This window comes from Papaver somniferum, chromosome 4 (assembly GCF_003573695.1).
Source record: "Papaver somniferum cultivar HN1 chromosome 4, ASM357369v1, whole genome shotgun sequence".
Lineage (NCBI taxonomy): Eukaryota > Viridiplantae > Streptophyta > Magnoliopsida > Ranunculales > Papaveraceae > Papaver > Papaver somniferum.
The window spans coordinates 41,992,286-42,016,666 of NC_039361.1; the positions used below are offsets into that span (position 1 = coordinate 41,992,286).

A 24,381-nucleotide genomic window follows, 5' to 3' on the forward strand; every position below is an offset into this window, starting at 1 on the left:
TAGCTTAATAGCACACCACCATCTTTTTCCTTAGCTTTTTTCATATAATGTATCATGTATTAATAATGTTATCATCTCATGAGAAATAATAATGTTATCATCTCATGAGAAATAATAATGTTATCATGTATTAATCTACTAGAAATGAAAGTTGTTTGTGTTGGTGATATGATCTTATGTAGGACACCTTTTAGTCTAGAAGCTAACAATTTAGAGATAATCTTGTATGTCACATTACAAAGACTAATAGGTATAAAATCCACAACACTTTTAGGACAATTGCTCTTAGGAATTAAAGTGGTGAAATGGTGATTTAGCTGTTTCAAAATATGATGGGAATGAAAGAAAGATTGGACCATTTTTATAACTTCAGGGCCAACTGTTTCCCACATCAATTGGTAGAAACTAGGTGGGAAGCCATCGGGCCCTAGAGTTGTCCATGGCTTCATATCAAAAACAATTTTCTTAATTTCCTCACTAGAAGGGATGACAGTTAACATGGAATTATCCTGATCAGATATAACAAAACAATATTAGTTAGGAACAGATCAAAATTAGGAGGATGGGTGGTTCTACTCATGTTGCTAAAATTCCTTAGTAACTCAGCCTCAATATCTTCTCTATCATTCAGCCAAATACCCATATTATTTTGTAAGGATTCAATCTGAGTTCTTTGTCTCCTAAAATTAGCCTTTTTATGGAAGTAAGCAGTGTTTCTATCATCTAGCAGTATGGAATCATCTTTTCATTTTTTCCTCCAGAAGTCTGCCTCAACATCTTACCAATACTTTAGTTTCTTAGTTAACTCCTCAACTCTGTTATCATTAGGATTCCTACCATTTCCAGTAATATTGAATAACTGAGCTTCTAGATTATATATTTGAAAAGAGATGTTACCAAAATGCTGATAGTTCCAATTTCTGAGAATGTATTTTGTAGAGTGAAGGCAATTTGCAAGAATAAAAGCATTAGAACCAGAGACATTGCATTTCCATTCAGATTTGATTAATTCAGAGCAGGTAGGGTCTCTAAACCAGGATTTATTGACTCTAAAAGGCTTTTTGGTACTGGCTTCCATTTTGCTAGTAATTAGCATTATTGGGAAGTGGTCACTACCTAAAACAGTTAAGTGATAAAGGGCTTCATTAGGATAATTCCTAGACCAGTCATGAGAGATAAGGGCCTTATCAAGTCTCTCTAGGATAAGTTCTTCACCACTCCTTCTATTAGACCAAGTAAAAGGGTTACCAATATAATTCATGATGCTAAGGCTATTATAATCAATGAGTAAATTATTAGCATCAATATCAGACTGGCTGTGAGGATTACCACCTTCTTTTTCTTTACTATGCAAAATGAATTTATATCACCTATGACTATCCAAGGATTGTTGTAAGACAATCTAATATCTCTAAGATGATCCCATTGATTATTTTTCTCAGTGACATCTAAGGCACCATACATACAAGTCAAAAGAGAGCTTGCATTTTGACTGTCAAACTTAACTAAGAAGTTTATCACTTTTAACTGAGTGTCAATAATCTGAAGATCAATGCCATCTTTCCATACCAAACACAAACCTCCTGAGAGACCAATAGGGTTGACAATATGGATGTTGGGGTATTATAATCTTTTCAAAAGATAACTCATTCTTTTTTTCCTGATTTTTGGTTTCTAAAAAAAATATTATCAGGGTTTTGAGATTTTATGAGCATGTTCAAATGATTTCTGGTATCCTTGTTTCCAAACCCACTGACATTCCATGATATGATTTTCATGCTTTCAAAGAGTTTGAAATAAGCAGTGCAGATTTTTGAAAATAGAGAGATTGATCTAAGATTCAAGCAGAGTAAATCTAGAATATGAATGATAAAAGGTTTTGAAGAGAGAGTTTTGATGGTTACCTTATTTTCCCCTTTAGTGTTGTTTTCATGTTTCTCCTTGGTTATGATTCTGTCTGCAGCTTGTGTTACCAAAGTTTTTCCATCTTGAGAGATATTTATCCATCCTCCTGATTCAGATTCCTGAGCTTCTGTAATTCTAAGCCTCTTTCCTGCTCTAGTTGGTTCATTTTCTTCCTCTTGTATTACTGAGCTTTCAATCCTTGGAACAATGAGAATGTCGTCTTTTGGAGGGATAAATGGGACATGTTTTGTACCCTTCTTCTTTTGGAAGCTTGGAGCAATTGCAATACCTTTGTCTTTTATCAATTTCTTGGTATTGGAAATAGGTTTACCAACAGGATATGGTTTAGCATGAGCTTTTGCTAAAAACTCAGTTGCTGCCTGGCAGGCACCTCTTGTGTGTTTTATGATGTAACAACTAGGGCAAATATTATGGGGCTGTTTTTCATAGAAAAACTTGATCTATCCAATGTACCATGCATTTGTTTTTGCCAAGACTCCTCTTCTTAATGGGTTGTTTATGTCAATAAAAACATAAACTTTAACACCATCCTTGTCCACAGGAATGGCATCTTTTGTTTTAATGGCTATCACCTCACCCATCAGTTTTCCAATCTTTGTAACAGAGAATTCATTCATGTGTTCAGGTAGTAGCTTCTTAAGTTGAATCCAAAAACATCGGTGATCCCAATCTAGTTCTTTGTAGATGACTTCAGAGTTATAAGTATGAAGGATGACTAGATTATTATTGATACACCATGACCTAGTTATGAAGATTTTGTTTTTGTATCTTCATCTTTGAACTTAAAAACCATTATGTTTTTTTCAATCTCAACCACCTTAACTTCTTCTTCTGGGATAAAATACCAGATAAACTTCATATGATGTTGTACTGCTTTAAAACCCATTGATCCTTCTTCCATTATTATCAAACCAATAAGTAAGTTTTCTCATTCATCTGCAGCTCCAGTTGCAACTTCTTCTACTGGCTGATTTGATATTTCAGTATCCTCATCAAGATCCAGAGCAGCTTGTTTAAATCTTTCAACTAGGGAAGTAATCCTTTCATCATTTTCAGCCGCCATGACGTTTTTTGTAATTGAGTGGTTTACTGTGTTCCCCAAGAGTATATGGAGAACTTTTAGATAAGAATAACCCTATAGAATTAGGGTATTTCCTACTAAAATTGCAAAATCCTATGCGAGAATTTTGGACTGAGGATATACGATGATTAATATCAGCTCTTCTAATTACGGTAACAGAGTATATGACCTAGAACCCAATGAGTAAAATTAGGAAATTAATACCAAACTTGTAACTGTGATTTTGAATTCCAAAATTCATTTTCTTACGCCTTTTCTTTCTTTGACTTTTTGAACAGATAGTACTGAATCGGTCTTGAACGAGTTGAGAACTCTCATAATGGAAGAACAGTGGCAACAACATGGCTTCAAAAAGCTTCTTATCTAGCAGAGCAAACACTGTAATCATAACATTAATAAAGGCAAACGTCATTAAGGAGATAACAATCTGTAAACACATTAGGGAAAAAGGAGGATAATTAGAAAAACATTCTTTTAAAACAATAATAAACAGTCTGTAATGAAACACAAAAAAGATTGAGAAAGCCTTTTAATCAGTTAGTCATGAACGAAAGAAGAAACAATAGTATTAGGAAGAGATGCATTCGGGTTAAAACTATTTAAAAATCATGGAATCTGCAATTAATCATGGAAACAAGGGAGAAATTGCAAACTTGGTTTACTGAGTTGACATCGCCGATTCAATCGCCTAGAGAGAGAAAGAGCTCCCTTCTTCCCCCGCATCCGCTAGAACTTATGAAGGTTAGGCATAGTTATTGTGAACGCATGGATGGGGCGTAAGTATTAATCACGCTCCATGTGGGGCATAAGTATTATCATCGCCAGACATGGGGCGTTGACAAAATCACCATCCTAGCGTGAGTCCAAGTGTGACACAGAAGTATTAAGAGAGTTTGATGGAAAAAAAACATGAGGCGGGAATAATATCAACGCCTGATATCATGCATACATTTTGTGAACGTTCAGTTTGGCGAAGCCCCACTGAGACGTTCTTTGTATTAGCGCTCCACTCTCAAACACACACAATACTTACGCCCGATCCCATAATCTCATTATATTCATGCCTAACCTACAACGCACATTATACCTACCCATTAAATTTAGTTATCTTCTCGGTCGGTGACTACATTTAGTCTTAAACCCTAAAAAATCATACCAAATTTAGCTTCAGTCAGTCCCATTGCGTTTCACTTTCGGACAAAATTTGGTTATAGTTTCCAAATTTGGTCGTGACTGTGGTTGCTCTAAGAACTCTGTTTTGGGCAGACTCGTAGTGTTAAAAGCATTCTAATTTACACCTTATTTGTATCTTCCTAACTCATTTGAATCTAACTCGTCTGGATCTGATCGATATCATCTGTTTCATTTGGGTCCGACTCAATGTGTGTTGATTTTTAATCTGACTCAAATATACATGAGTCAGTGCTTGGTCCCATGGATCAGGGGCATCCGAGTCAGGGATCAGATCGCGAGTCAGATCCGACTCAAAATAAAAAAACAAGTGGTCTGATATCTGACTTTAGCCGAGTCAGATTCAGACACAGAGTCAGCAAAAAAATAAACACATTCTTGAATTTTTTAGGTTTTCTGACTCTTATTTGTTAAAATAAGCCTAAGAAATTTTTATTAAATTTTAATTTTAATTTATATTTTACCGAACGTTCAACTGTTTTTTTAGACAGAATAGCCCAACAGCGCACAACAAAAAATCGCTTTTATAAAAAACACGGCAATACAAAATTGAACCTAACTCTAATTGGTCAAAGTAAACCTAAGAATTTTTTGCAATGTCGCAATAAATTAATGTGAAATTTGACAACTTATCCTCAGAGATGCATGTTCATTACAGCCTAAGAATGTTTTTGTAATGTCATAATAAATTAATGTGTAATTTGACAGGTTAGAGATGCATGTTATTCAGATATTATTAAGTAAATTCAAACTCTATCTTCAGCTTACTGTATACTTCTACTATGGATGTAAAAACGTTTTCACCGTGGAATATAGTAAACTCACTGTATACTTCTATTATGGATGTAAAAACGTTTTCACCGTGGAATATAGTAGAAATATACAATCAGCTGAAGATTAAATTGAAGAATCAATTAACGTGATCTCTAAGCCCCCAATCTTACCTTGATTCCTCCACTCCTATTTTTATTGTATTTAATAAAATCTATATTTTTCTTTGCTTGATTCCTCCACTCCTTCCTCTATTTTTCTAATATTCAATAAACTATATTTTCGTTGATTATGTTAAGGATATGTTTCCTTCACTAATGAACACATCATTTTGTTTCTCTCTGAGACCTCAATTTGATCAAGGTAATCAATTTAACTCATCACTCTCGAACGTCTCTTTCTTACTAATATTATCACTCATCTTTGTGTTTTTACTATATTTTATGGTTAGCTGCATTTCATTTTTTTAGGTTTTCGGACACGCTATAGAGTGTGACTCAGTGAAGTACAGATGGGTCTGACATTCACGAAGTTTTTCAGTCGACTTTTTATCGCAAAGAATGAGTTGCGTATTCTACTGGTTGGTCTGGGTGCCGCTGGGAAGACTACAATCTTGGACAAACTCAAGCTGGGAGAAAGCGTTACAAATAATCCTGCCGTTGACATTCCTACCATTAGCATTCCGACTGTTGGTATGTTCTTGTTCTAAAAGGATTTACACACATGACTTAGTCATGCTTCAGATTTTCTCAAGAGAGCTGATCTGAATGCCGAACCATGCTACTACTACTTTTCAGGTTTTAATAAAGAGTCGGTGGAATACAAGAACATCAATTTCACCTTTTTAGACGTTGGAGGTCAGATGATGAGTGCAAGGTAGAAATTTCTTCATTTTCATTTTTTTTGGTAACACCAAATCTCAATATACTCCTATATAGCTATGCGCACTTGGTGCGTCTCTTTCGCAGTTTCACCACTCCCCTGTTTCTACATATTCTTTCTAGTTTCGCCTTAAAATTATTTAAAAGTCGAGCATGTTATCATTTGATTCTTCTACCATCTTTGTAAAACTTAGTTTATGCCCGGATATATTTGAATACTAATGCCATCTTATCTTCTATATCAGTTATTTGAATACGTTCTTGTCCTTCCTCCAATCCCCGCAAGGTTTGATCTATGTGGTGGATAGCAATAACAGAGATCGAGTTGATGAGGCAAGAGATCAATTGCACTGGATGCTGAATCTGGTATTTGGAGCTTCAGTAAAGCTTTAATTTTCGAAATTTAAATATTTTGGGTAAAACCATTTAGGATTTGTAAAAGTTAACTAGATGTTCCTTAGCTGTTAGTATCCGTTTCCAGGATGGGTGGCCAGATGCTGTGTTGCTGATTTTAGCTAACAAACAAGACATTCCTAATGCGATGAATGTTGCTGAGATATCTGAGAAGCTAGATCTTAACTCACTCAACAATCGTAAATGGTAAACTTTCCTTGTGGTATTGATCACAGCTATATTTTCCTGTTCCGTTTTGTTCTCCCACTTATAAGTCTGCGATTTTGCAGGCACATCCAGAGCACATGTGCAACCTCTGGAGAAGGTCTATATTGTTAGAAATCCCCGGGCCTAACTAACCTCGAAAACCGGCTTGCAAGGTTAGGGGTGCACATGGCTTATTAAGCATGGATCCTAGGTTGTCCTAGGCGATGTGGTACTATTTAACACCCCCCTCAACGACTAGGGCTATACTGAACTGATGGGTATGACAGCCGCTGATTGGGCTACACTGACGGGTATGATACAAAAGCCGCTGACTGGGCTACACTGATGGGTGATACGGAAATCACGGACACACGGATGGACATGGGTGGGTTGAGAGGGGCCTGGCTCTGGTACCATGTTAGAAATCCCCGGACCTAACTAACCTCGAAAACCGGCTTTCAAGGTTAGGATTGCCCATGGCTTATTAAACATGGATCCTAGGTTGCTCTAGGCGATGTGGTACTATTTAACATATACGAGGGTTTGGATTGGCTTTCCAACAACATTGCTAACAATGTAAGCAACTAAGCATCTCACATTTCAAGTTCACCAAGTAAAATCAAAGAAATACAAATTACTTATTCTCACTGAATTAATCGCTTATTGTCTCTACAGGAGATTGTTGGCAGTTGAAGGTTATTGTAGTTTGGTAGCAGAGGTTTGTGCAAGTCATATAACGAGGCCTAAACACATAAATTTCTAATGCAGCGGGCTCGAATCTCACAGAATTTGGCTTGTCAATAATACTATAAACATCTAGCCAAACTTTAACCGCTGGACCTTTTACGTTGCATTACTCATATGTAGAATGTCAAAACGAATAATGTACCGAGTAGTAGTACTGTGTTTCAAGATGGAGATTTGATCTACATCCTTATTTTTTCTTTCCACTTGTAATGCAAATTAGACTGCATCACTTTGGTTTAATGCGGAATCAGACAGCTTAATGAAAATTCCACAAACGTAGTTTTGATTTTTTATATCTTTGTAATTACTAGAAGCTGAACTTAAATGAAAATTTTAGGCTTCTCTTAAATGTAGTCTACATTTTTATTAACTATATCCGAAAAAGCTTAAGTTAAAATGAAAAACAAAAGTTACCAAACGCGTCTTAACTTTTTTCACTAATAATCCTGCTTCTTCCACAAAATCAAAATATAACCCCTAATTATTTTTCTTAGATCCAAACTAAATTATACTTCAATTTATTTCCAATTGTTATCTTCTTATTCTTACAAATTGTCCCATTATAAATCCAACTTTTCCTTATTGTTCCATTATTCTTACTTTTCCCCTAAAATAATTAAACTCAACTTTTCACATTTTCTTTAAAACGATGTTATTTTTTCTAAATCATGATTACAACAATATCGATTGAGGTTATATATTCTAATTATTCTCTTAAAAATTTTCCACAACAATAACAATCGAAAACTGAAATGAAATCAACTAACATTATTCTACAAAAAAATTTCTAAGATGAAGTTTTTTTTCTCAATCATGATTACATTAAATTGAGTATTCTTATCAATTATGTGGTTGATCTAAACAAATTTAATTTTAATTTTTGATTTAGAGATTTGATAATTTATTTTGGGATATATATAAAATTGTGTATAATTTTATGGGTTATGTTAATAATTATAAGAATCCGTTTAGTTAGATTAATGACTTATTTTATGTGGGTTACAACATCGGCTATATTTAAGAGAAGACAAATTTTATTTCTAAATCTCTGTAAAGTCCATTTTGATTTAATCTTATAATTGCTTTCACAAATTATAAAGCAAAATTTATGGCCTTGTTTGGTAAAATTTATGATTATCTATTTATGATTATAGATAATCATTTTTAAAATAAATTTTTCCAAACGCTTTTTTTAAATGATTATCATCTTAGAATGATGATCTCAAAAAAGAAACGAAAGAACAATGATCTAGGATATTTTTTTTTTAGTCCTATGTTGTTGTTTTTTTGTCTGTCTCTTGATAGTTTAGAGAAAATAAGAAGAAAAACTTCAATTTGAGTTTGTTTGAAAAATAATTGATCATAATAAATTTTTAAAACAACTTTTTTTTTGTTTAAATAATGGATTTTTTCAATTATGATTAAAATTATCAATTATTATAATGGTTACCAAACACATATAGAATCCATTATCACATGCATAATGGATTATGGGATGATAATCCATTAAAATAATGGTTACCAAACATCCCATTCTACACCTGGCCTCCTTGACCACTACCGTCGATGTATGAAATTTAAACACCAAGCTAGATCATATTGGCCACGATAGAATGCCTGGGGAATCTAGTTTTCCATCACTTTCTGTAAAGAGCCTTAAGCTCGTCAATGCTATTTGACTGGAATAACGATAGTCAAGAGACGTTTTAGTCGATAATGATTCGATTAGTTTAACACGAACCTTAATTAATAGGAATTAATCTAACAACGATATAGATACGTAGGTATCGAAAAGTTATGCGCAATGGGCTATTCGAACGTGTCAATCGGATATCGGATGAAGAAGATATTATCAGTTTTGTATGAAGGAAAAACAAGTTATTTTCCTTTAAACCGCCTGGTTTCCCCTTATCGTTTGGGAAGGTGGCTTTATCATTGGTCGCTGGCTTTATCATCAGATACGTGTCGAAGAGAAATCAGTTTCTCTTATTCTTTCTCCTATATCTTCTTCTTCTCGGTTCTTCTTCTTTTTCTTCATTTCTTCTTTTCTTCCTCTCTTTCCTATGTTCTTCATGCTCGTCAATTTTTGAGAAGACTGAGTGAATTTGAGGACGGAAATTAGGGGAAAATGTCAAGAGCTGACCGTTTGTGATGATGTTACGGTTGATTGAACAGGAGATGATAGAATAGCTACTGTAAATCGAAGTTAGGATTTCTGGTTAGGGTTTGTATAGAATTGAGAGATGATTTGGGTTGTTGTTAGATGAAGAACGATTGGGTTGAGATTTAATTAAAGCTCTGAAGCTGTTTGGAGGTGAAATTGAGAATTAGGGTTCGTCCCGTTCTTCTCCAAATTAGAATTAGGATTTGTAAAAAGTTCAAAGAAAAATCAACAGATGAAGTTGTCGATTTAGGGGATTAAATTAAATGATGGGTTTTGAAGAGCATTGGAATGGAGTTGCATGAGGAATCAAAGTTTCATATGATGAAATTAGCGATGGTGATGAATTCCAGGTCTAGAACGATAATTCTAGGGTTTTAATTGAAGTAAGTGGTGAAGTAATAAGTCAGAGGATGCTGATACTGGGTAAGTCTCCGATTTGTCTTAATTATAATAGTTTTGAGTTCAATTGCTTCGTGTTCATAGTATGGGTAATTGGGAATTGAATTGAAGTTGATGAAAACTATGAGGCATGGTTTGAAGAGGAATTTGATTGGTAGAAGCTGAACGTGCTAATGATTGAGGTTTCCTCTATAAATTTTGTAAGAGTATTTCTTGTCGTTGATAATAACATTGAAATGGTGGTAAATGAGGATTATTGAGTTATGTATTCTATTTGTTGAAGTATATGTTGTTAATGAAGCTAAGATATGAGGTTGAGATGGTGTTGCAGAGAACTGTTATATTGGTTTTACAGTAGTCTGGTAATTGAATTGAAGGTTTTTGTGGTATTGCTATAAACTGATACATATGAAGAACATGAATGAGATTATATATTCATTGTGCTTAAATGGATAAGTTGTATGTGATTTGAATTTAACGATTTTGGTGGTGATGGATATGTGTATGAACTGTGTAAGTGAAAAGGCTGGTGGTTTGAGTTATAAGAATGAATGCATAGATATTCTTGTTGAATGTAACTGAATTAGCAGTGAATATGGTTTAATTGGATGAGTTTGGATTTGGGCATAAGTCTATGAGTTATAGATGGAAAGAATGATTGAATTGAGACAAGTCTGGTGGCAGATGGATATGAATAAGTTAAGAGTTGAGATGGCAGTGGAGCTGAAATTTCAGGTGTAGATGCCGTGGCTAGTTTATGAGATAACAATGTTTGTGGTGCTGCTGATATGAATTGGGTATGGAATACAAGAACTGTTGGTGGGTTTTTCCGAATGTGGAAATGGGGTTGAGCAGAATTGAATTGTGTTGGTAATGGTGGTTGTTGAGGGTAATAACTTCAGTAGAGGCTTGCAACTGCCATTGCAGGTAAGCTGAGCTTATTGTTGTAAATAAGTTATGAAGTTTAACTTAATGTGTTATTATTGTAATGGGTTTGTAAATGTATTTTGATTGAACTGAAATGTTATAGGTGAAGTGAGATGGAAAAAGAGTAGTTGTAATGTTGTGTTGGAAGTAGTTGTGAGAGCCGCAATTGCAGATCAGGTAAACTTAGTTTAGTGTTGTAATTGAAATATGAAGTTTGTTTAAGATGAATGAATTACTATTGAACTGTTAAACTAGAAGATGAGAATGGAAGAACTATAGTTCAAGTGAAATTGAAACAGAACTGTTGCCTATTAGTCATTCTAGTCAATTATTAGCTGACTCAGTGTATCTGACTGAGTCGAATCTGTCGACTCACTGAGTTACTTGTCTTGACCTGAGTTGGACCGATTCTAGTTTGACTCGTTGACCTTTGACCCTGGACTTCGACTAACGTTGACTTTTAATTGACCCGTCGACCGTTAATGACCGTTAGCCAACTCAGATAGACTGGGCCTTAGATTAATGGGCCGGATTAGTAGACTTGGGCTTGAGATTAGTCTTTCTTAATTAGATGTTTCAAACCTCTTGTGGTCTGAATTAGCCTTTGGCTTCTTCTACAAGTTGTAGACATTCATAAAACTTAGCTAATAGACTATAGAACCAACCTAATAGAATTAGTAAATCAATAGAATTAGTAAATCTTTAGATATACAAGAGATGGATAATGAAGATGTGTTAAACCACAAATGGGCTTAGAAACATTAAATAGACTTGTATGATTCTTGTATGAGCCTTTGGTTAGATTCTTGGACTTCTTGTGTGATTAACAGTTAGTCTATATTAACAACGATCGATTCAAAGGACGAACTAGTGGATCGTGGATCTCGAGGTAGGCGTGGCTTGTCATCAAAAAGGTGGGAATACATTCGACTCTTTTGTAACCATTGTTGTTTCTTTTACAAAAATATTTGTTTAATAAACTTATGCATTCCATGCTTTATTTAAGTTGCATTATGATTACTCTGTTGATTCTGTTAATCTTTCCATGGTTTGGAAAGGACCTGTAATGTTGCGTTGTCAATATGAATTGTTATGGGAAATGAGAATTTCCATGCGTGGTATATAGGATACGCTCCTTCACATTTATACCTACATTTTATTGCTTAGAGTGGGTCATCATGGTCTTGGTGATATCAATAGCTATTGAGTGTGGTTAGCACGAATATTATACATTGTTTGAAGAAGGAGTTTGTCCATGTACATGTTTGTTTATTTCAGTGAGGATAGGCTCTTTCGCATTTATACCTACATGAATTCAGCTTTTATTGCTTAGAGTGGGTCATCATGGTCTTGGTGATATCAATAGCTAATGAGTGTGGTTAGCACGAATATTATACATTTTTTGAAGAAAGAGTTTGTCCATATTCATGTTTGTTTATTTCAGTGACTTGGTCACTTTTTGATGTTCGGGAAAACAAATCTTGTCATGATTACTTGAAAGTTAGATGTTATTCCTGCGGGGCACCCCTTTTAGGGATGATGTGCTCACTCATTCCCTCTTTCAGTTTCAGAGACAGATCAGAGTTGCGCAGTGAAAGCTTCAAGGATTGATTTCGTTAGTTGGATAACTTTTACTATGTATATTATATTGCATATCGTACTTGTAAACCAAAAGACTATTGTATATGTATCATATGAGAGGAGTTCTTGTATATATATATTTTTGAGCGGGGATAGTTTTTGGTTAAATTTTGTAGCAGTTTTCTTAATCGAATTTTTAAGTAACGAGTTAGATTTTTTTTAGTGCCTCTTATTTAGTTAATTCCTTGGATTAGTCAGCTGCTAGATTAGGGGGCGCTACATTGTTGGTATCGGAGCTCGCTATTAGATCTTACATGGGAAAATATAGAAATAGCCAGTGGCAGTTAGTGAACTAGATTAGTTTAGAACTGGGTTGGGTGGTGAGATAAATCTTAATCACTAAAAACTATCAATAATTAAAAGAATTATTCGATTGATTGATTTGCTTGTTTGGTTGTTTGTGTATGTAATGAAGTAAAAATTGTAGGATACACCAGTAACTCTAGCTATAGGATTTAATAATAATTAATCTATAAAAAGTATGAACACGTAAACAATTTAATACTCTAAAAATAGTGAAATTAGTATTATTGATGGATCATGTAAATCACATAAAAACTTACTGAACACATTGACTTATATAAAGAGTAAACAAATTCTAATTACATAAATGTTAATGATATTTTGGGACTTAATAATTTTTGTAAGAGTAGTTAGAATAATAGTTCAACCATCAATGTCAATAGTAAAATATTATATTAGTAATTAACGATGAAAATGATAGTAATAATAATTTTTAATAAAGCAACGCTAGCATTTATCAATTAGTATCATATTGAACTTAGCTTAACTAAAATTTCATTAAAGATATAGAAATAATAATTATGATTAAAATAGTTATTAAATATATAATAACGATTAATAATTATTATTAACGAATTAAATTAATTATAAATTAGAGATATATGTTTTTCGTTTAATCTAGATAATTAATATAACACGTATTAGGCGTTATACTTAAAGGATAATAAAATTGCCTATGAATAATATGCTTATTGTTAATATCAAAATCTAAAGACTACCAACGTACGTTAAATTTTTATGAAGACTCAAATTAAATCATAATAATTACCAACGTTAACGCCATTATTTTATAAGTTGTAGTATACAAATTCAATAGGAATAAATAAAGTCAACTATAATAATCTTTACGTGAATGTAGAATCATATTTAAAGACTAAGACCTAGTATCAATAAATCAATAACGATAATAAGAATAATAATGGGAACAGTAACACAGTTGATAATGACTTTTCAATAATTATACTAATAGCAAATCTAAAATAGATAATATTTGGAAAAACTTATATATTATATAGCAGTAAATTAAAATGTTAGATATTATAAATTAGGCTGAAATCGAATTTGGATTACATGTATTGATAAAATAAATAAATTCAGAGGACTAAATTGTTTAAGATGATGTGGACTGCTTATACATTTTACGAAGTAAATTTATCATACTTACATTAGTTAAGATAGAAGTTAAAGACTAATTAATCTTAATAAATTAATACTTAATAAATCGGAATAAGTTTGCACTTAGTTAATCCAGCATTGGGGAGTAGTGAGGTTGGTAATTCTGATATGTTCATATGATACTTGTTACGTAGGTAGGCATTGTCAGGCGTCGCGAACCTAGACAGGGCGTCTGCATTCTTTTATCACCAGGAATAGAAGGAAAGCTTGCTTCTGATAGTGAACTTATAGATCCGGAATTTTATTTAGAAGCTTATAGAATATTTTCTCTTGTAATTAGAACCAGTGACTTACTGAAATAGAAGTTAGTGTAGAGAATTTAAATCTAAAAATCATAGTTTCCGTTATAAAGCTTCATGTAAGAAACTTAGAACTTCCCTCTTGGATAAAACTTAAATTAGTATAGTTGAACTTAGAGCCACAAATTTTAGATGTAGAAAGCCATGTAGGTTTGCGTTTTGTTTCATGTTGTTTGCGCTTAGATAAGAGATGAGATTAATCTATAAGGTGGGTAGTTTTTGAAGACCAGAAGGATGGTTTGATTCTCGAGGACGAAAATGTATAAGGTGGGGAGAATGTAAAGACCCTTAATCTCGTCAATGCTATTTGACTGGAATAACGATAGTCAAGAGATGTTTTAGTCGATAATGATTCGATTAGTTTAACACGAACCTTAATTAATAGGAATTAATATAACAACGATCTAGACACGAAAATAGTACCGTTGAATATGTATCGAAAAGTTATGCGCAATGGGCTGTTCGAACGTGTCAATCGGATATCGGATGAAGAAGATATTATCAGTTTTGTATGAAGGACAAACAAGTCATTTTCCTTTAAACCGCCGGGTTTCACCTTATCGTTTGGGAAGGTGACTTTATCATTGGTCGCTGGCTTTATCATCAGAAACGTGTCGAAGAGAAATCTGTTTCTCTTATTCTTTCTCCTCTATCTTCTTCTTATTCTTCTTCATTTCTTCTTTTCTTCCTCTCTTTCCTATGTTCTTCATGCTCGTCAATTTCTGAGAAGACTGAGTGAATTTGAGAACGTAAATTAGGGGAAAATGTCAAGAGCTGACCGTTTGTGATGATGTTGCGGTTGATTGAACATGAGATGATAGAATAGCCACTGTAAATCGAAGTTAGGATTTATGGTTAGGGTTTGTGTAGAATTGAGAGATGATTTGGGTTATTGTTAGATGAAGAACGATTGGGTTGAGATTTAATTAAAGCTCTGAAGCTGTTTGGAGGTGAAATTGAGAATTATGGTTCGTCTTGTTCTTCTCCAAATTAGAATTGGGATTTATAAAAAGTTCAAAGAAGAATCAACAGATGAAGTTGTCGATTTAGGGGATTAAATTAAATGATGGGTTTGGAAGAGCATTGGAATGGATTTGCATGAGGAATCAAAGTTTCAGATGATGAAATTAGTGATGCTGATGAATTCCAGGTCTAGAACAATAATTCTAGCGCTTTAATTGAAGTAAGTGGTGAATTAATAAGTCAGAGGATGTTGATACTGGGTAAGTCTCCGATTTATCTTAATTATAATAGTTTGAGTTCAATTGCTTTGTGTTCATAGTATGGGTAATTGGGAATTGAATTGAAGTTGATGAAGACTATGAGGCGTGGTTTGAAGAGGAATTTGATTGGTAGAAGCTGAACGTGCTAATGATTGAGGTAATTGGTTTTCCTCTATAAATTTTGTAAGAGTATTTCTTGTTGTTGATAATAACATTGAAATGGTGGTAAATGAGGATTATTGAGTTATGTATTTTATTTGTTGTTAATGAAGCTAAGCTATGAGGTTGAGATGGTGTTGCAAAGAACTGTTATATTGGTTTTACAGTAGTCTGGTAATTGAATTGAAGGTTTTTGTGGTATTGCTATAAACTGATATATATGAAGAACATGAATGAGATTATATATTCATTGTGCTTAAATGGATAAGTTTTATGTGATTTGAAGTTAATGAGTTTGGTAGTGATGGATATGTGTATGAACTGTGTAAGTGAAAAGGCTGGTGGTTTGAGTTATAAGAATGAATGCATAGATATTCTTGTTGAATGTAACTGAATTAGCAGTGAATATGGTTTAATTGGCTGAGTTTGGATTTGGGCATAAGTCTATGATTATAGATGGAAAGAATGATTGAATTGAGACAAGTCTGGTGGCAGATGGATATGAATAAGTTAAGAGTTGAGATGGCAGTGAAGCTGAAATTTCAGGTGGAGATGCCATGGCTAGTTTATGAGATAACAATGTTTGTGGTGCTGCTGATATGAATTGGGTATGGAATACAAGAACTATTGATGGGTTTTGCCGAGTGTGGATATGGGGTTGAGCAGAATTGAATTGTGTTGGTAATGGTGGTTGTTGGGGGTAATAACTTCAGTAGAGGATTGCAACTTCCATTGCAGGTAAGCTGTGTTTATTGTTGTAAATTAGTTATGAAGTTTAACTTAATGTGTTATTATTGTAATGGGTCTGTAGCTGTATTTTGATTGAATTGAAATGTTATAGGTGAAGTGAGATGGAAAAAGAGTAGTTGTAATGTTGTGTTGAAAGTAGTTGTGAGAGCCTGCAATTGCAGATCAGGTAAACTTAGTTTAGTGTTGTAATTGAAATATGAAGTTTGTTTAAGATGAATGAATTATTATTGAACTTTTAAACTAGAAGATGAGAATGGAAGTACTATAGTTTAAGTGAAATTGAAGTAGAACTGTTGCCTATTAGTCATCCTAGTCAATTATTAGCTGACTCGGTGTATCTGACTGAGTCGAATCTGTGGACTCACGAGTTACTTGTCTCGACCTGAGTTGGACCGATTCTAGTTTGACTCGTTGACCCGGGACTCTCACCAACGTTGACTGTTAATTGACCCGTTGACTGTTAGTGACCGTTGGTCAACTCAGGTATACTGGGCCTTAGATTAATGGGCCGGATTAGTGGACTTGGGCTTAAGATTAGTCTTTCTTAATTAGATGTTTCAAACCTTTTGTGGTCTGAATTAGCCTTTGGCTTATTCTACAAGTTGTAGACATTCATACGACTTCGCTAATAAACTATAGAACCAACCTAATGGAATTAGTAAATCTTTAAATATACAAGAGATGGATAATGAAGATGTGTTAAACCACAAATGGGCTTAGAAACATTAGATAGACTTGTATGATTGTTGTATGAGCCTTTTGGTTAGATTCTTAGACTTCTTGTGTGATTAACAGTTAGTCTATCTTAACAATGATCGATTCAAAGGACGAACTAGTGGATCATGGATCTCGAAGTAGGCGTGGCTTGTCATAAAAAAGGTGGGAATACATTCGACTCTTTTGTAACCATTGTTGTTTCTCTTACAAAAGTCTTTGTTTAATAAACTTATGCATTGTCAGTTTATGCATTACATGCTTTATTTAAGTTGCATTATGATTACTCTGTTGATTCTGTTAAGCTTTCCATGGTTTGGAAAGGACCTGTAATGTTGCGTTGTCAATATGAATTGTTATGGGAAATGAGAATTTCCATGCGTGGTATATATGATACGCTCCTTCACATTTATACCTACGTTTTATTGCTTAGAGTGGGTCATCATGGTCTTGGTGATATCAATAGCTATTGAGTGTGGTTAGCACGAATATTATACATTGTTTGAAGAAGGAGTTTGTCCATATACATGTTTGTTTATTTCAGTCAGGATAGGCTCTTTCGCATTTATACCTACATGAATTCAGCTTTTATTGTTTAGAGTGGGTCATCATGGTCTTGGTGATATCAATAGCTAATGAGTGTGGTTAGCACGAATATTATACATTTTTTGAAGAAAGAGCTTGTCCTTATGCATGTTTGTTTATTTCAGTGACTTGGTCACTTTTTAATGTTCGGGAAAACATTATTGTTTTCCAAATCTTGTCATGATTGCTTGAAAGTTAGATGTTATTCCTGCGGGGCACCCCTTTTAGGGATGATGTGCTCACTCATTCCCTCTTTCAGTTTCAGAGACAGATCAAAGTTGCGCAGTGAAAGCTTCAAGGATTGATTTCGTTAGTTGGATAACTTTTACTATGTATATTATATTGCATATCGTATTTGTATACCAAAAGACTATTGTATATGTATCATATGAGAGGAGTTCTTGTATATATATATTTCTGAGCGGGGTTAGTTTTGGGTTAAATTTTATAACAGTTTTCTTAATTGAATATTTAAGTAACGAGTTAGATTTTTTTTAATGCCTCTTATTTAGTTAATTCCTTGAATTAGTCAGCTGCTAGATTAGGGGCGCTACACTTTCCTTCCCATCTCGATATATATTTCATTGGTATATCATTTGAATCGCGCAAAGGTTGTTAGAGGGCTTGGAATCAAGTGTGCTGGCCGGAACACTTCACATTATATATTAGACTTGCGTCATCTTTTAGGTTGTAGCTGTAAAGTTCTCTTCTTTCTTGGCCGCATGAAAGAAAAAGATATATAAGACTTTGCTATGATATTGAGGAGAACAGTTATGGTCCTTACGGAAGTTGGAAGACTGGCTTTTCTTTACCGAGGGATTTCATTCTTCTATCTTTATTGTTCTTTTATGATATCTTTGGTGCTAGCATTTGAGGTAGGCACACCACAAACCTAAGCCTTTTTTATAATTAAGTTTCATGTGATTAAATACATGTTATCATGTTTTTATCATTTTACGGGTATATAGTGGTTTTCAATGAAGTTGATAGTTGATCATGATATTGATGTTGTTATTATGAGCATGATTAATAAATTTGTGGTGTCTAGTTAATGGAAATGTATAGTTGACTGTAATAAATTTTTTTTCAAAATATCGTAGAAATAATATATTTTAAATGATGTTTGGATTTTCATCAAAATTTTTTCTGTTTTGACTTTATGGGTCTTGTTAACTTGTATACCCGTATACATGTTAAGATTCACTAAAACAACAATTTTTTACATTGGAAATAAGAATTGTTTGTTTTATTACATTGGAAACAGTAATTCTTTGCATTGGGAACACAATTTGTTGTTTTTAGTGCAAAAGAACCCAATTTCCAAAGAAATAAAATAGTTCTTTATTAAACCTTAACATGTATACGGGTATACAAGTTAACAAAAGCCTGACTTTATAACATATTTGGGAAGTATCATAATTGTAACTATGTATGTTTTTGGAATTTTTGGAAAATTTTACATGTATTTGAATAATAGGCTTTTCAAGGAAGGACGCTTTTCCCTTTCGCAAAAGATGCCTTTGTAAAGGTTACGTTCTCAAATTCGTAAGACTCATTAGATTTGGTTGATATATGAATTAACTATAATTTTTTCAAAACAGACTTTCAGATTTTTCTTATTTCATGCAGTTGTTGTATTGGGTTCTTATCACAACCTCAAAATTCTTGAAAAATTATATCTGGAAAAGTAATGAATGAAGATTTATAAGTGAATGATGTCCGATAAAATTTTAAGAGTAAATTGATGTCTGTTTTTTATTTATGTTTTTGCCATGCCTTTTTAGGAATGAATCTCGGAAATGTTTAACGGTGAAATTAATTTTATGGAAAGTTAGAATTCGTTAAGGTTTATATGGATTTAAAATCACGTCAAAGTAACGTCAAGACTTTTTTCTAATGTAGTTTTATTTATCCCCGGTAATAAAATTATCAATTTGAACATAGACATAGATAAGACAAATAAGTGGTTTGTTTGGGCTTGGGACGAGTTGGCTAAGTCCGGGCGTCGTACGTTTTAGGTATTTTATACCGAATTCGAGTCAGAATCCATGCATGATAAAAGGGTTTTTGTGGGTGAAAACAGTTTCTGCTGATTTTGGTAATTTCGAGTGTGTGGGTGAGAAACGAGTCTAAACCCTAAACAATGTACTGCAAGGGAGTACTTTGATTCGAGAGATCAATCTGTACAAATCCGGCCTAAACTAAGAAATGGTCGTTCCAGACTTGCTTCGGTCACAAAGTGAAGGAGAAGGGTTGGTCTAGGGAGGGAAGCAAAGCGAGTGTTGAGGCCAGAATAGTTGATTCGGGAAGAGTAGTTGTTTGACGACTTGTATCATAAAGTGGAAAGCTAACAGATGGGAAAGCTAACAAGTGATTTCTGAGTGTTGTATTCTCCTGACCCCAAAAAAACCTCATTTTGGTGGAACTAGGTGAGACCTATTTATACAAGTCGCAACGAAACGTACCCTGGTCTCGTAAAAAGTGGAAACGGTTGAGTAAATGGAAGAAATGGTAACGGGTAACGCCTGAAATTGATGTTTCCATGATGAAGGAAACGTTTCACCATTACTTCTTGTATTTGGTAACCGCCTCACCCTTATGCCACTTTCCTGTAACGGGCGTAGTGTACGCCACACGCTATAAACCGTCAGACCAATACCCTGATGAGCATCCCCCAGTTTGTGACATGTTTTGATGTATCGAGTGTTTTCGTGGAAAATGTGTAGCATGATGCTACGTGTGGCGTGGCCAAAGGATTTTTCGTTTGTATCCAAGTTGGTGCCGTGACCAAAGAATAGGCATCTTAGCCAGGTTGGTGTTGTGACCAGAGAGTTAGCATCGCAGCCAAGTTGGTGCCGTGACCAAGAGTTAGCATCGCAGACAAGACATTGCCACGAGTCGTTTGGTGGAAGGTTTGTACGGATGAGATCTGCATATCAGGAGAAAGGGTAGTCGTAGATTGTTGCAACCCTTCGTTTGGCAACCAGCGGCATGGTTGCAGCGCTTGCATGCTCTTGGCACAGCCAAATTAGGGTTTTGGCGTCGTGGCCAAGAATTGGCGCCATGGCCAAGAGATTGCCACAAATCGTTTGGGGGCAAGTTTGTATGGATGAGATTCGTATCTTAGGAGGAAGGGTGGCCGTTGATTGTTGTAACCCTTCATTTGCATCCAGTGGCATGGTTTAGGCGCAGCCAAAATTAAGGCTTGGCATTGGGCCAAAAGTTTCCATGCGTTCGTTGGCAAGCTTGTACAGCTGAGATTTTCATCTCAGGAGGAATGATGGCCGTTGATTGTTGCAACCCTTCGTTTTCAACCTGGGGCATGGCTTAGGCGTGGTCGAGCTAAGATTTTGGCGTAGTTTAGGCGCGACCAAAACTAGGGTTTTGGAATAGTTTAGGAGCGGCCAAAATTTGGGCTTGATACTGGACCAAAAGTTGACATGTGTTAGGTGGCAAACTTGTACGGCTGAGATTTGCATCTCAGGAGGAAGGGTGGCCATTGATTGTTGCAACCCTTCTTTTGGCAGCCATCGGCATGTGGTAGTGCCGGCCTGACTTTGACATAATTTAGGCGCGGCCAAAATTAGGGTTTTGGCAAAACCGTGATGTTTGGCCTTGGGCCGGAAGTTGCCATGCGTTAGGTGGTGAACTTGGACGGCTGAGATATGCATCTCAGATGGAAAGCTGGTCGTTGATTGTTGCAACCCTTTGTTTGGCATCCAGCGACATGTGGTAGGGCTTTGGCATATTTTAGGTGCGTCCAAAATTAGGGTTTTGACAAAAACCGTGATGTTTGACCTTGGGCCGGAAGTTGCCATGCGTTAGGTGGCGAACTTGGACGCCTGAGATCTGCATCTTAGATAGAAGGGTAACCGTTGATTGTTGCAACCCTTCGTTTGGTAGCCAGCGGCATGTGGTAGGTCCGGCATGGCTTTGGCATATTTTAGGTGCGGCCAAAATTAAGGTTTTGACAAAAACTGTGATGTTTGGCCTTGGGCCGGAAGTTTCCATGCGTTAGGTGGCGAACTTGGAAGGCTGAGATCTGCATCTCAAATGGAAGGGTAGCGGTTGGTTGTTGCAACACTTCGTTTGGAAGCCAGCGGCATGTGGTAGGGCCGACATGGCTTTGGCATATTTTAGGTGCGGCAAAAATTAGGATTTTGGCAAAAACCGTGATGTTTAGACTTGGGCCGGAAGTTTCCATGCATTAGGTGGCGAACTTGGACGGCTGAGATATGCATCTCAGATGGAAGGGTAGCAGTTGATTGTTGCAACCCTTCGTTTGGCATCCAGAGGCATGTGGTAGGGCCGGCATGGCTTTGGCACGGAGATGTGGCTGGCATGGTATGCCATTGGCACTGTGGTGCGGCTGGCATGGTTGGCATGCCTTGGCAGGGAGATGTGGCAGGCATGGTATGCCATTGGCACTGTGGTGCGGCTGGCATGGTTAGCATGCCTTGGCGCGGATATGCGGCTGGCATGGTATGCCATTGGCACTGTGGTGCGGTTGGCATGCCTTGGCGCGGAGGTGTGGATGGCATGGTTGGCATGCCTTGGCGCGGAGATGCAGCTGGTATGGTATGCCATTGGCACTGTGGTGCGGCTAGCATGGTTGGCATGCCTTGGTGCGGAGGTGTGGCTGGCATGGCATGCCATTGGCACTATGGTGCGGCCGGCATGGTTGGCATGCCTTGGAGCGGAGATATGGCTGGCATGGCATGCCATTGGCACTATGGTGCGGCTGGCATGGTTGGCATGCCTTGGCGCGGAGGTGTAGCTGGCATGGTTGGCATGCCTTGGCACGGAGATGTGGCTGGCATGGTATGCCATTGGCACTGTGGTGCGGCTGGCATGGTTGGCATGCATTGGCGCGGAGGTGTAGATGGCATGGTTGGCATGCCTTGGCACGGAGATGTGGCTGGCATGGTATGTCATTGGCACCGTGGTGCGGCTGGCATGGTTGGCATGCCTTGGCGCGGAGATGTGGCTGGCATGGTATGCCGTTGGCACTGTGGTGCGGCTGGCATGGTTGGCATGCCTTGGGGTCAGTATTGAGGGTTCTGCCGTGGAATATAGCGTATATAAAAAAAGGTACCCCAGTAATTTTTATGTAGGCATGTTGAATGATACAATAAATGTGCTAGTGGTCGTAGTGACGTCATGTCAGATGTAAGGTTTTACGATTTTAACCTTAAGCTAAAAACCACCATCAACATTAAGTCCCTTGCTTAGCTCGGAACAAGAGCATTGTTGCGAGGTAAGCATAAGATGGTGACAGGCAAGGACAAAATAGAAATGGCAAGTTATGAAAATATGATCAGGAAGATCCGTCTAACCTTTTTTGGGAGGTAAGGAGTATTCGTGATTCTTGTGTTGGTGGCTTTGCATAGGTAAGCATAAGATGGTGACAGGCAAGAACAAAATAGAAATGGCAATTCATGAAAATATGATCAGGAAGATCCGTCTAACCTTTTTCGGGAGGTAAGGAGTATTCGTGATTCTTGTGTTGGTGGCTTTGCGTAGATTCTTCTCGTGGTGCTGCTAGGTAGGCCGCAGAGTGGTAGAGGTGGTTGCTGGCCGGGATGCAAACGGTTGGTCTCAGCTTGGCTATGCAAGGGATGGGCGTCGGCTTTTCACGGTGCTGGCTTGGCGTGGCGCGGGCTGTTGGCTCTGCGTGGCGCGGACTGTTGGTGTCTCTTGCTGGCTCGGTTTCCTCTTTTCATGCATGGCTCGGGTAGGAAATCCTTTCCTTATTCATATCCCAAAGTATCACGTCCATATGAAAAGCGTTAGCTTCTCCTCCTCATGTTATACCGCCGGTTTTGCTTCCAAGTTCCGGGGCTGGCAGTAGAGCAGTACAGATAACGCAGGCCAGCATGTTACAAACACGTACTTCCGCGTTTTTTTTTAATCAAACCCTAATTGACTTGCATAGACAAATATCTTTTCCAGCCGATATCACTCCTTAATTCATGACTGGTAGAAAGTCTTCCTTTTTCGGATTTCATCGCTCTGCTGAATATAAGAGGCGATCTTGAATCCTTCGTTCGTACAGATCGTCTTGAAATCACGTTTATCCTCTTTACAAGTATCTTATCGTGCTTTCTCCTGGTTCCTCACTCTGTTTTCTTGTTCATGTAAATTGTTGGTGCAGATAGGGTGAGAACTTATCCCATCTTTTGATCCTGTGGTAGATAATGGGATCCTCCAGTGACAACGTACCTATGACTCTTCGGAGAGAAACTTTGGGATCGACGAAAACTGGTTTTCTTCTCATGAGGAGGCATTGGGCAGAATTAATTCTCTGTTTCGTCAAGCTGGAGAAATGCTTCAGGGCATGCCTTCCACCTATTTACGTGGAGTGCGGATGTATGCTCAGGCTTTCATGACTCTGGTGGACATGGAGGAAAAGCGTGGAGATGATGAGGCATCTCTGCGTGTTGAGAGACCTCAGGGTAACGAAACTTCTTCACAGCCCAGCGCTAGGGCTGAACAACTCGCCTCTCGGTTGAAACGGCGGAAGACTGTGTCATAATCCTTGATTCTGATGAGGATGAACCGGGACACCCTCGAAAGCCCGCTGAAAAAGCTTTCGAGGAAGACATCGTTGTGGTTGACGAAACTGAAGCAGCTTTTGGAGTGGACGCCGAAACTGCTGTCAGGGACGTTGGAGAAGCTGTGGTGGAATATGCTGAGACGGTTGTCGAAGTGGGTGTTGGACAGGAGGCAGAAACTGTAGCTGCTGAGGCGGTTTCTGGGTGGGATGTCGGAGTTGCTGTTACGGAGGCGGCTTCTGAATGGAACGTTTGTTGTCCGAAATATTATTGGGGAAAGTGCTTGAAAG

The 24,381-nt window shown here is 36.6% G+C and overlaps 1 protein-coding gene and 1 long non-coding RNA gene across 2 annotated transcripts; both read left to right on the top strand.

Moving 5' to 3' along the window:
• The first annotated feature begins 5,480 nt into the window (after window positions 1-5,480).
• On the top strand, window positions 5,481-7,038 carry LOC113273780 (ADP-ribosylation factor 2-like). The gene is made up of 6 exons (XM_026523390.1): window positions 5,481-5,661; window positions 5,767-5,845; window positions 6,096-6,216; window positions 6,332-6,450; window positions 6,534-6,568; window positions 6,962-7,038. The coding sequence occupies exons 1-6, from the start codon at window positions 5,481-5,483 to the stop codon at window positions 7,036-7,038; spliced, it is 612 nt and encodes a 203-aa protein (XP_026379175.1).
• Window positions 7,039-9,208: 2,170 nt separating this feature from the next.
• On the top strand, window positions 9,209-12,487 carry LOC113275269. The gene is made up of 3 exons (XR_003323520.1): window positions 9,209-10,864; window positions 11,518-11,601; window positions 12,253-12,487. It is a non-coding gene; the product is annotated as an uncharacterized LOC113275269 (long non-coding RNA).
• Window positions 12,488-24,381: the final 11,894 nt, after the last annotated feature.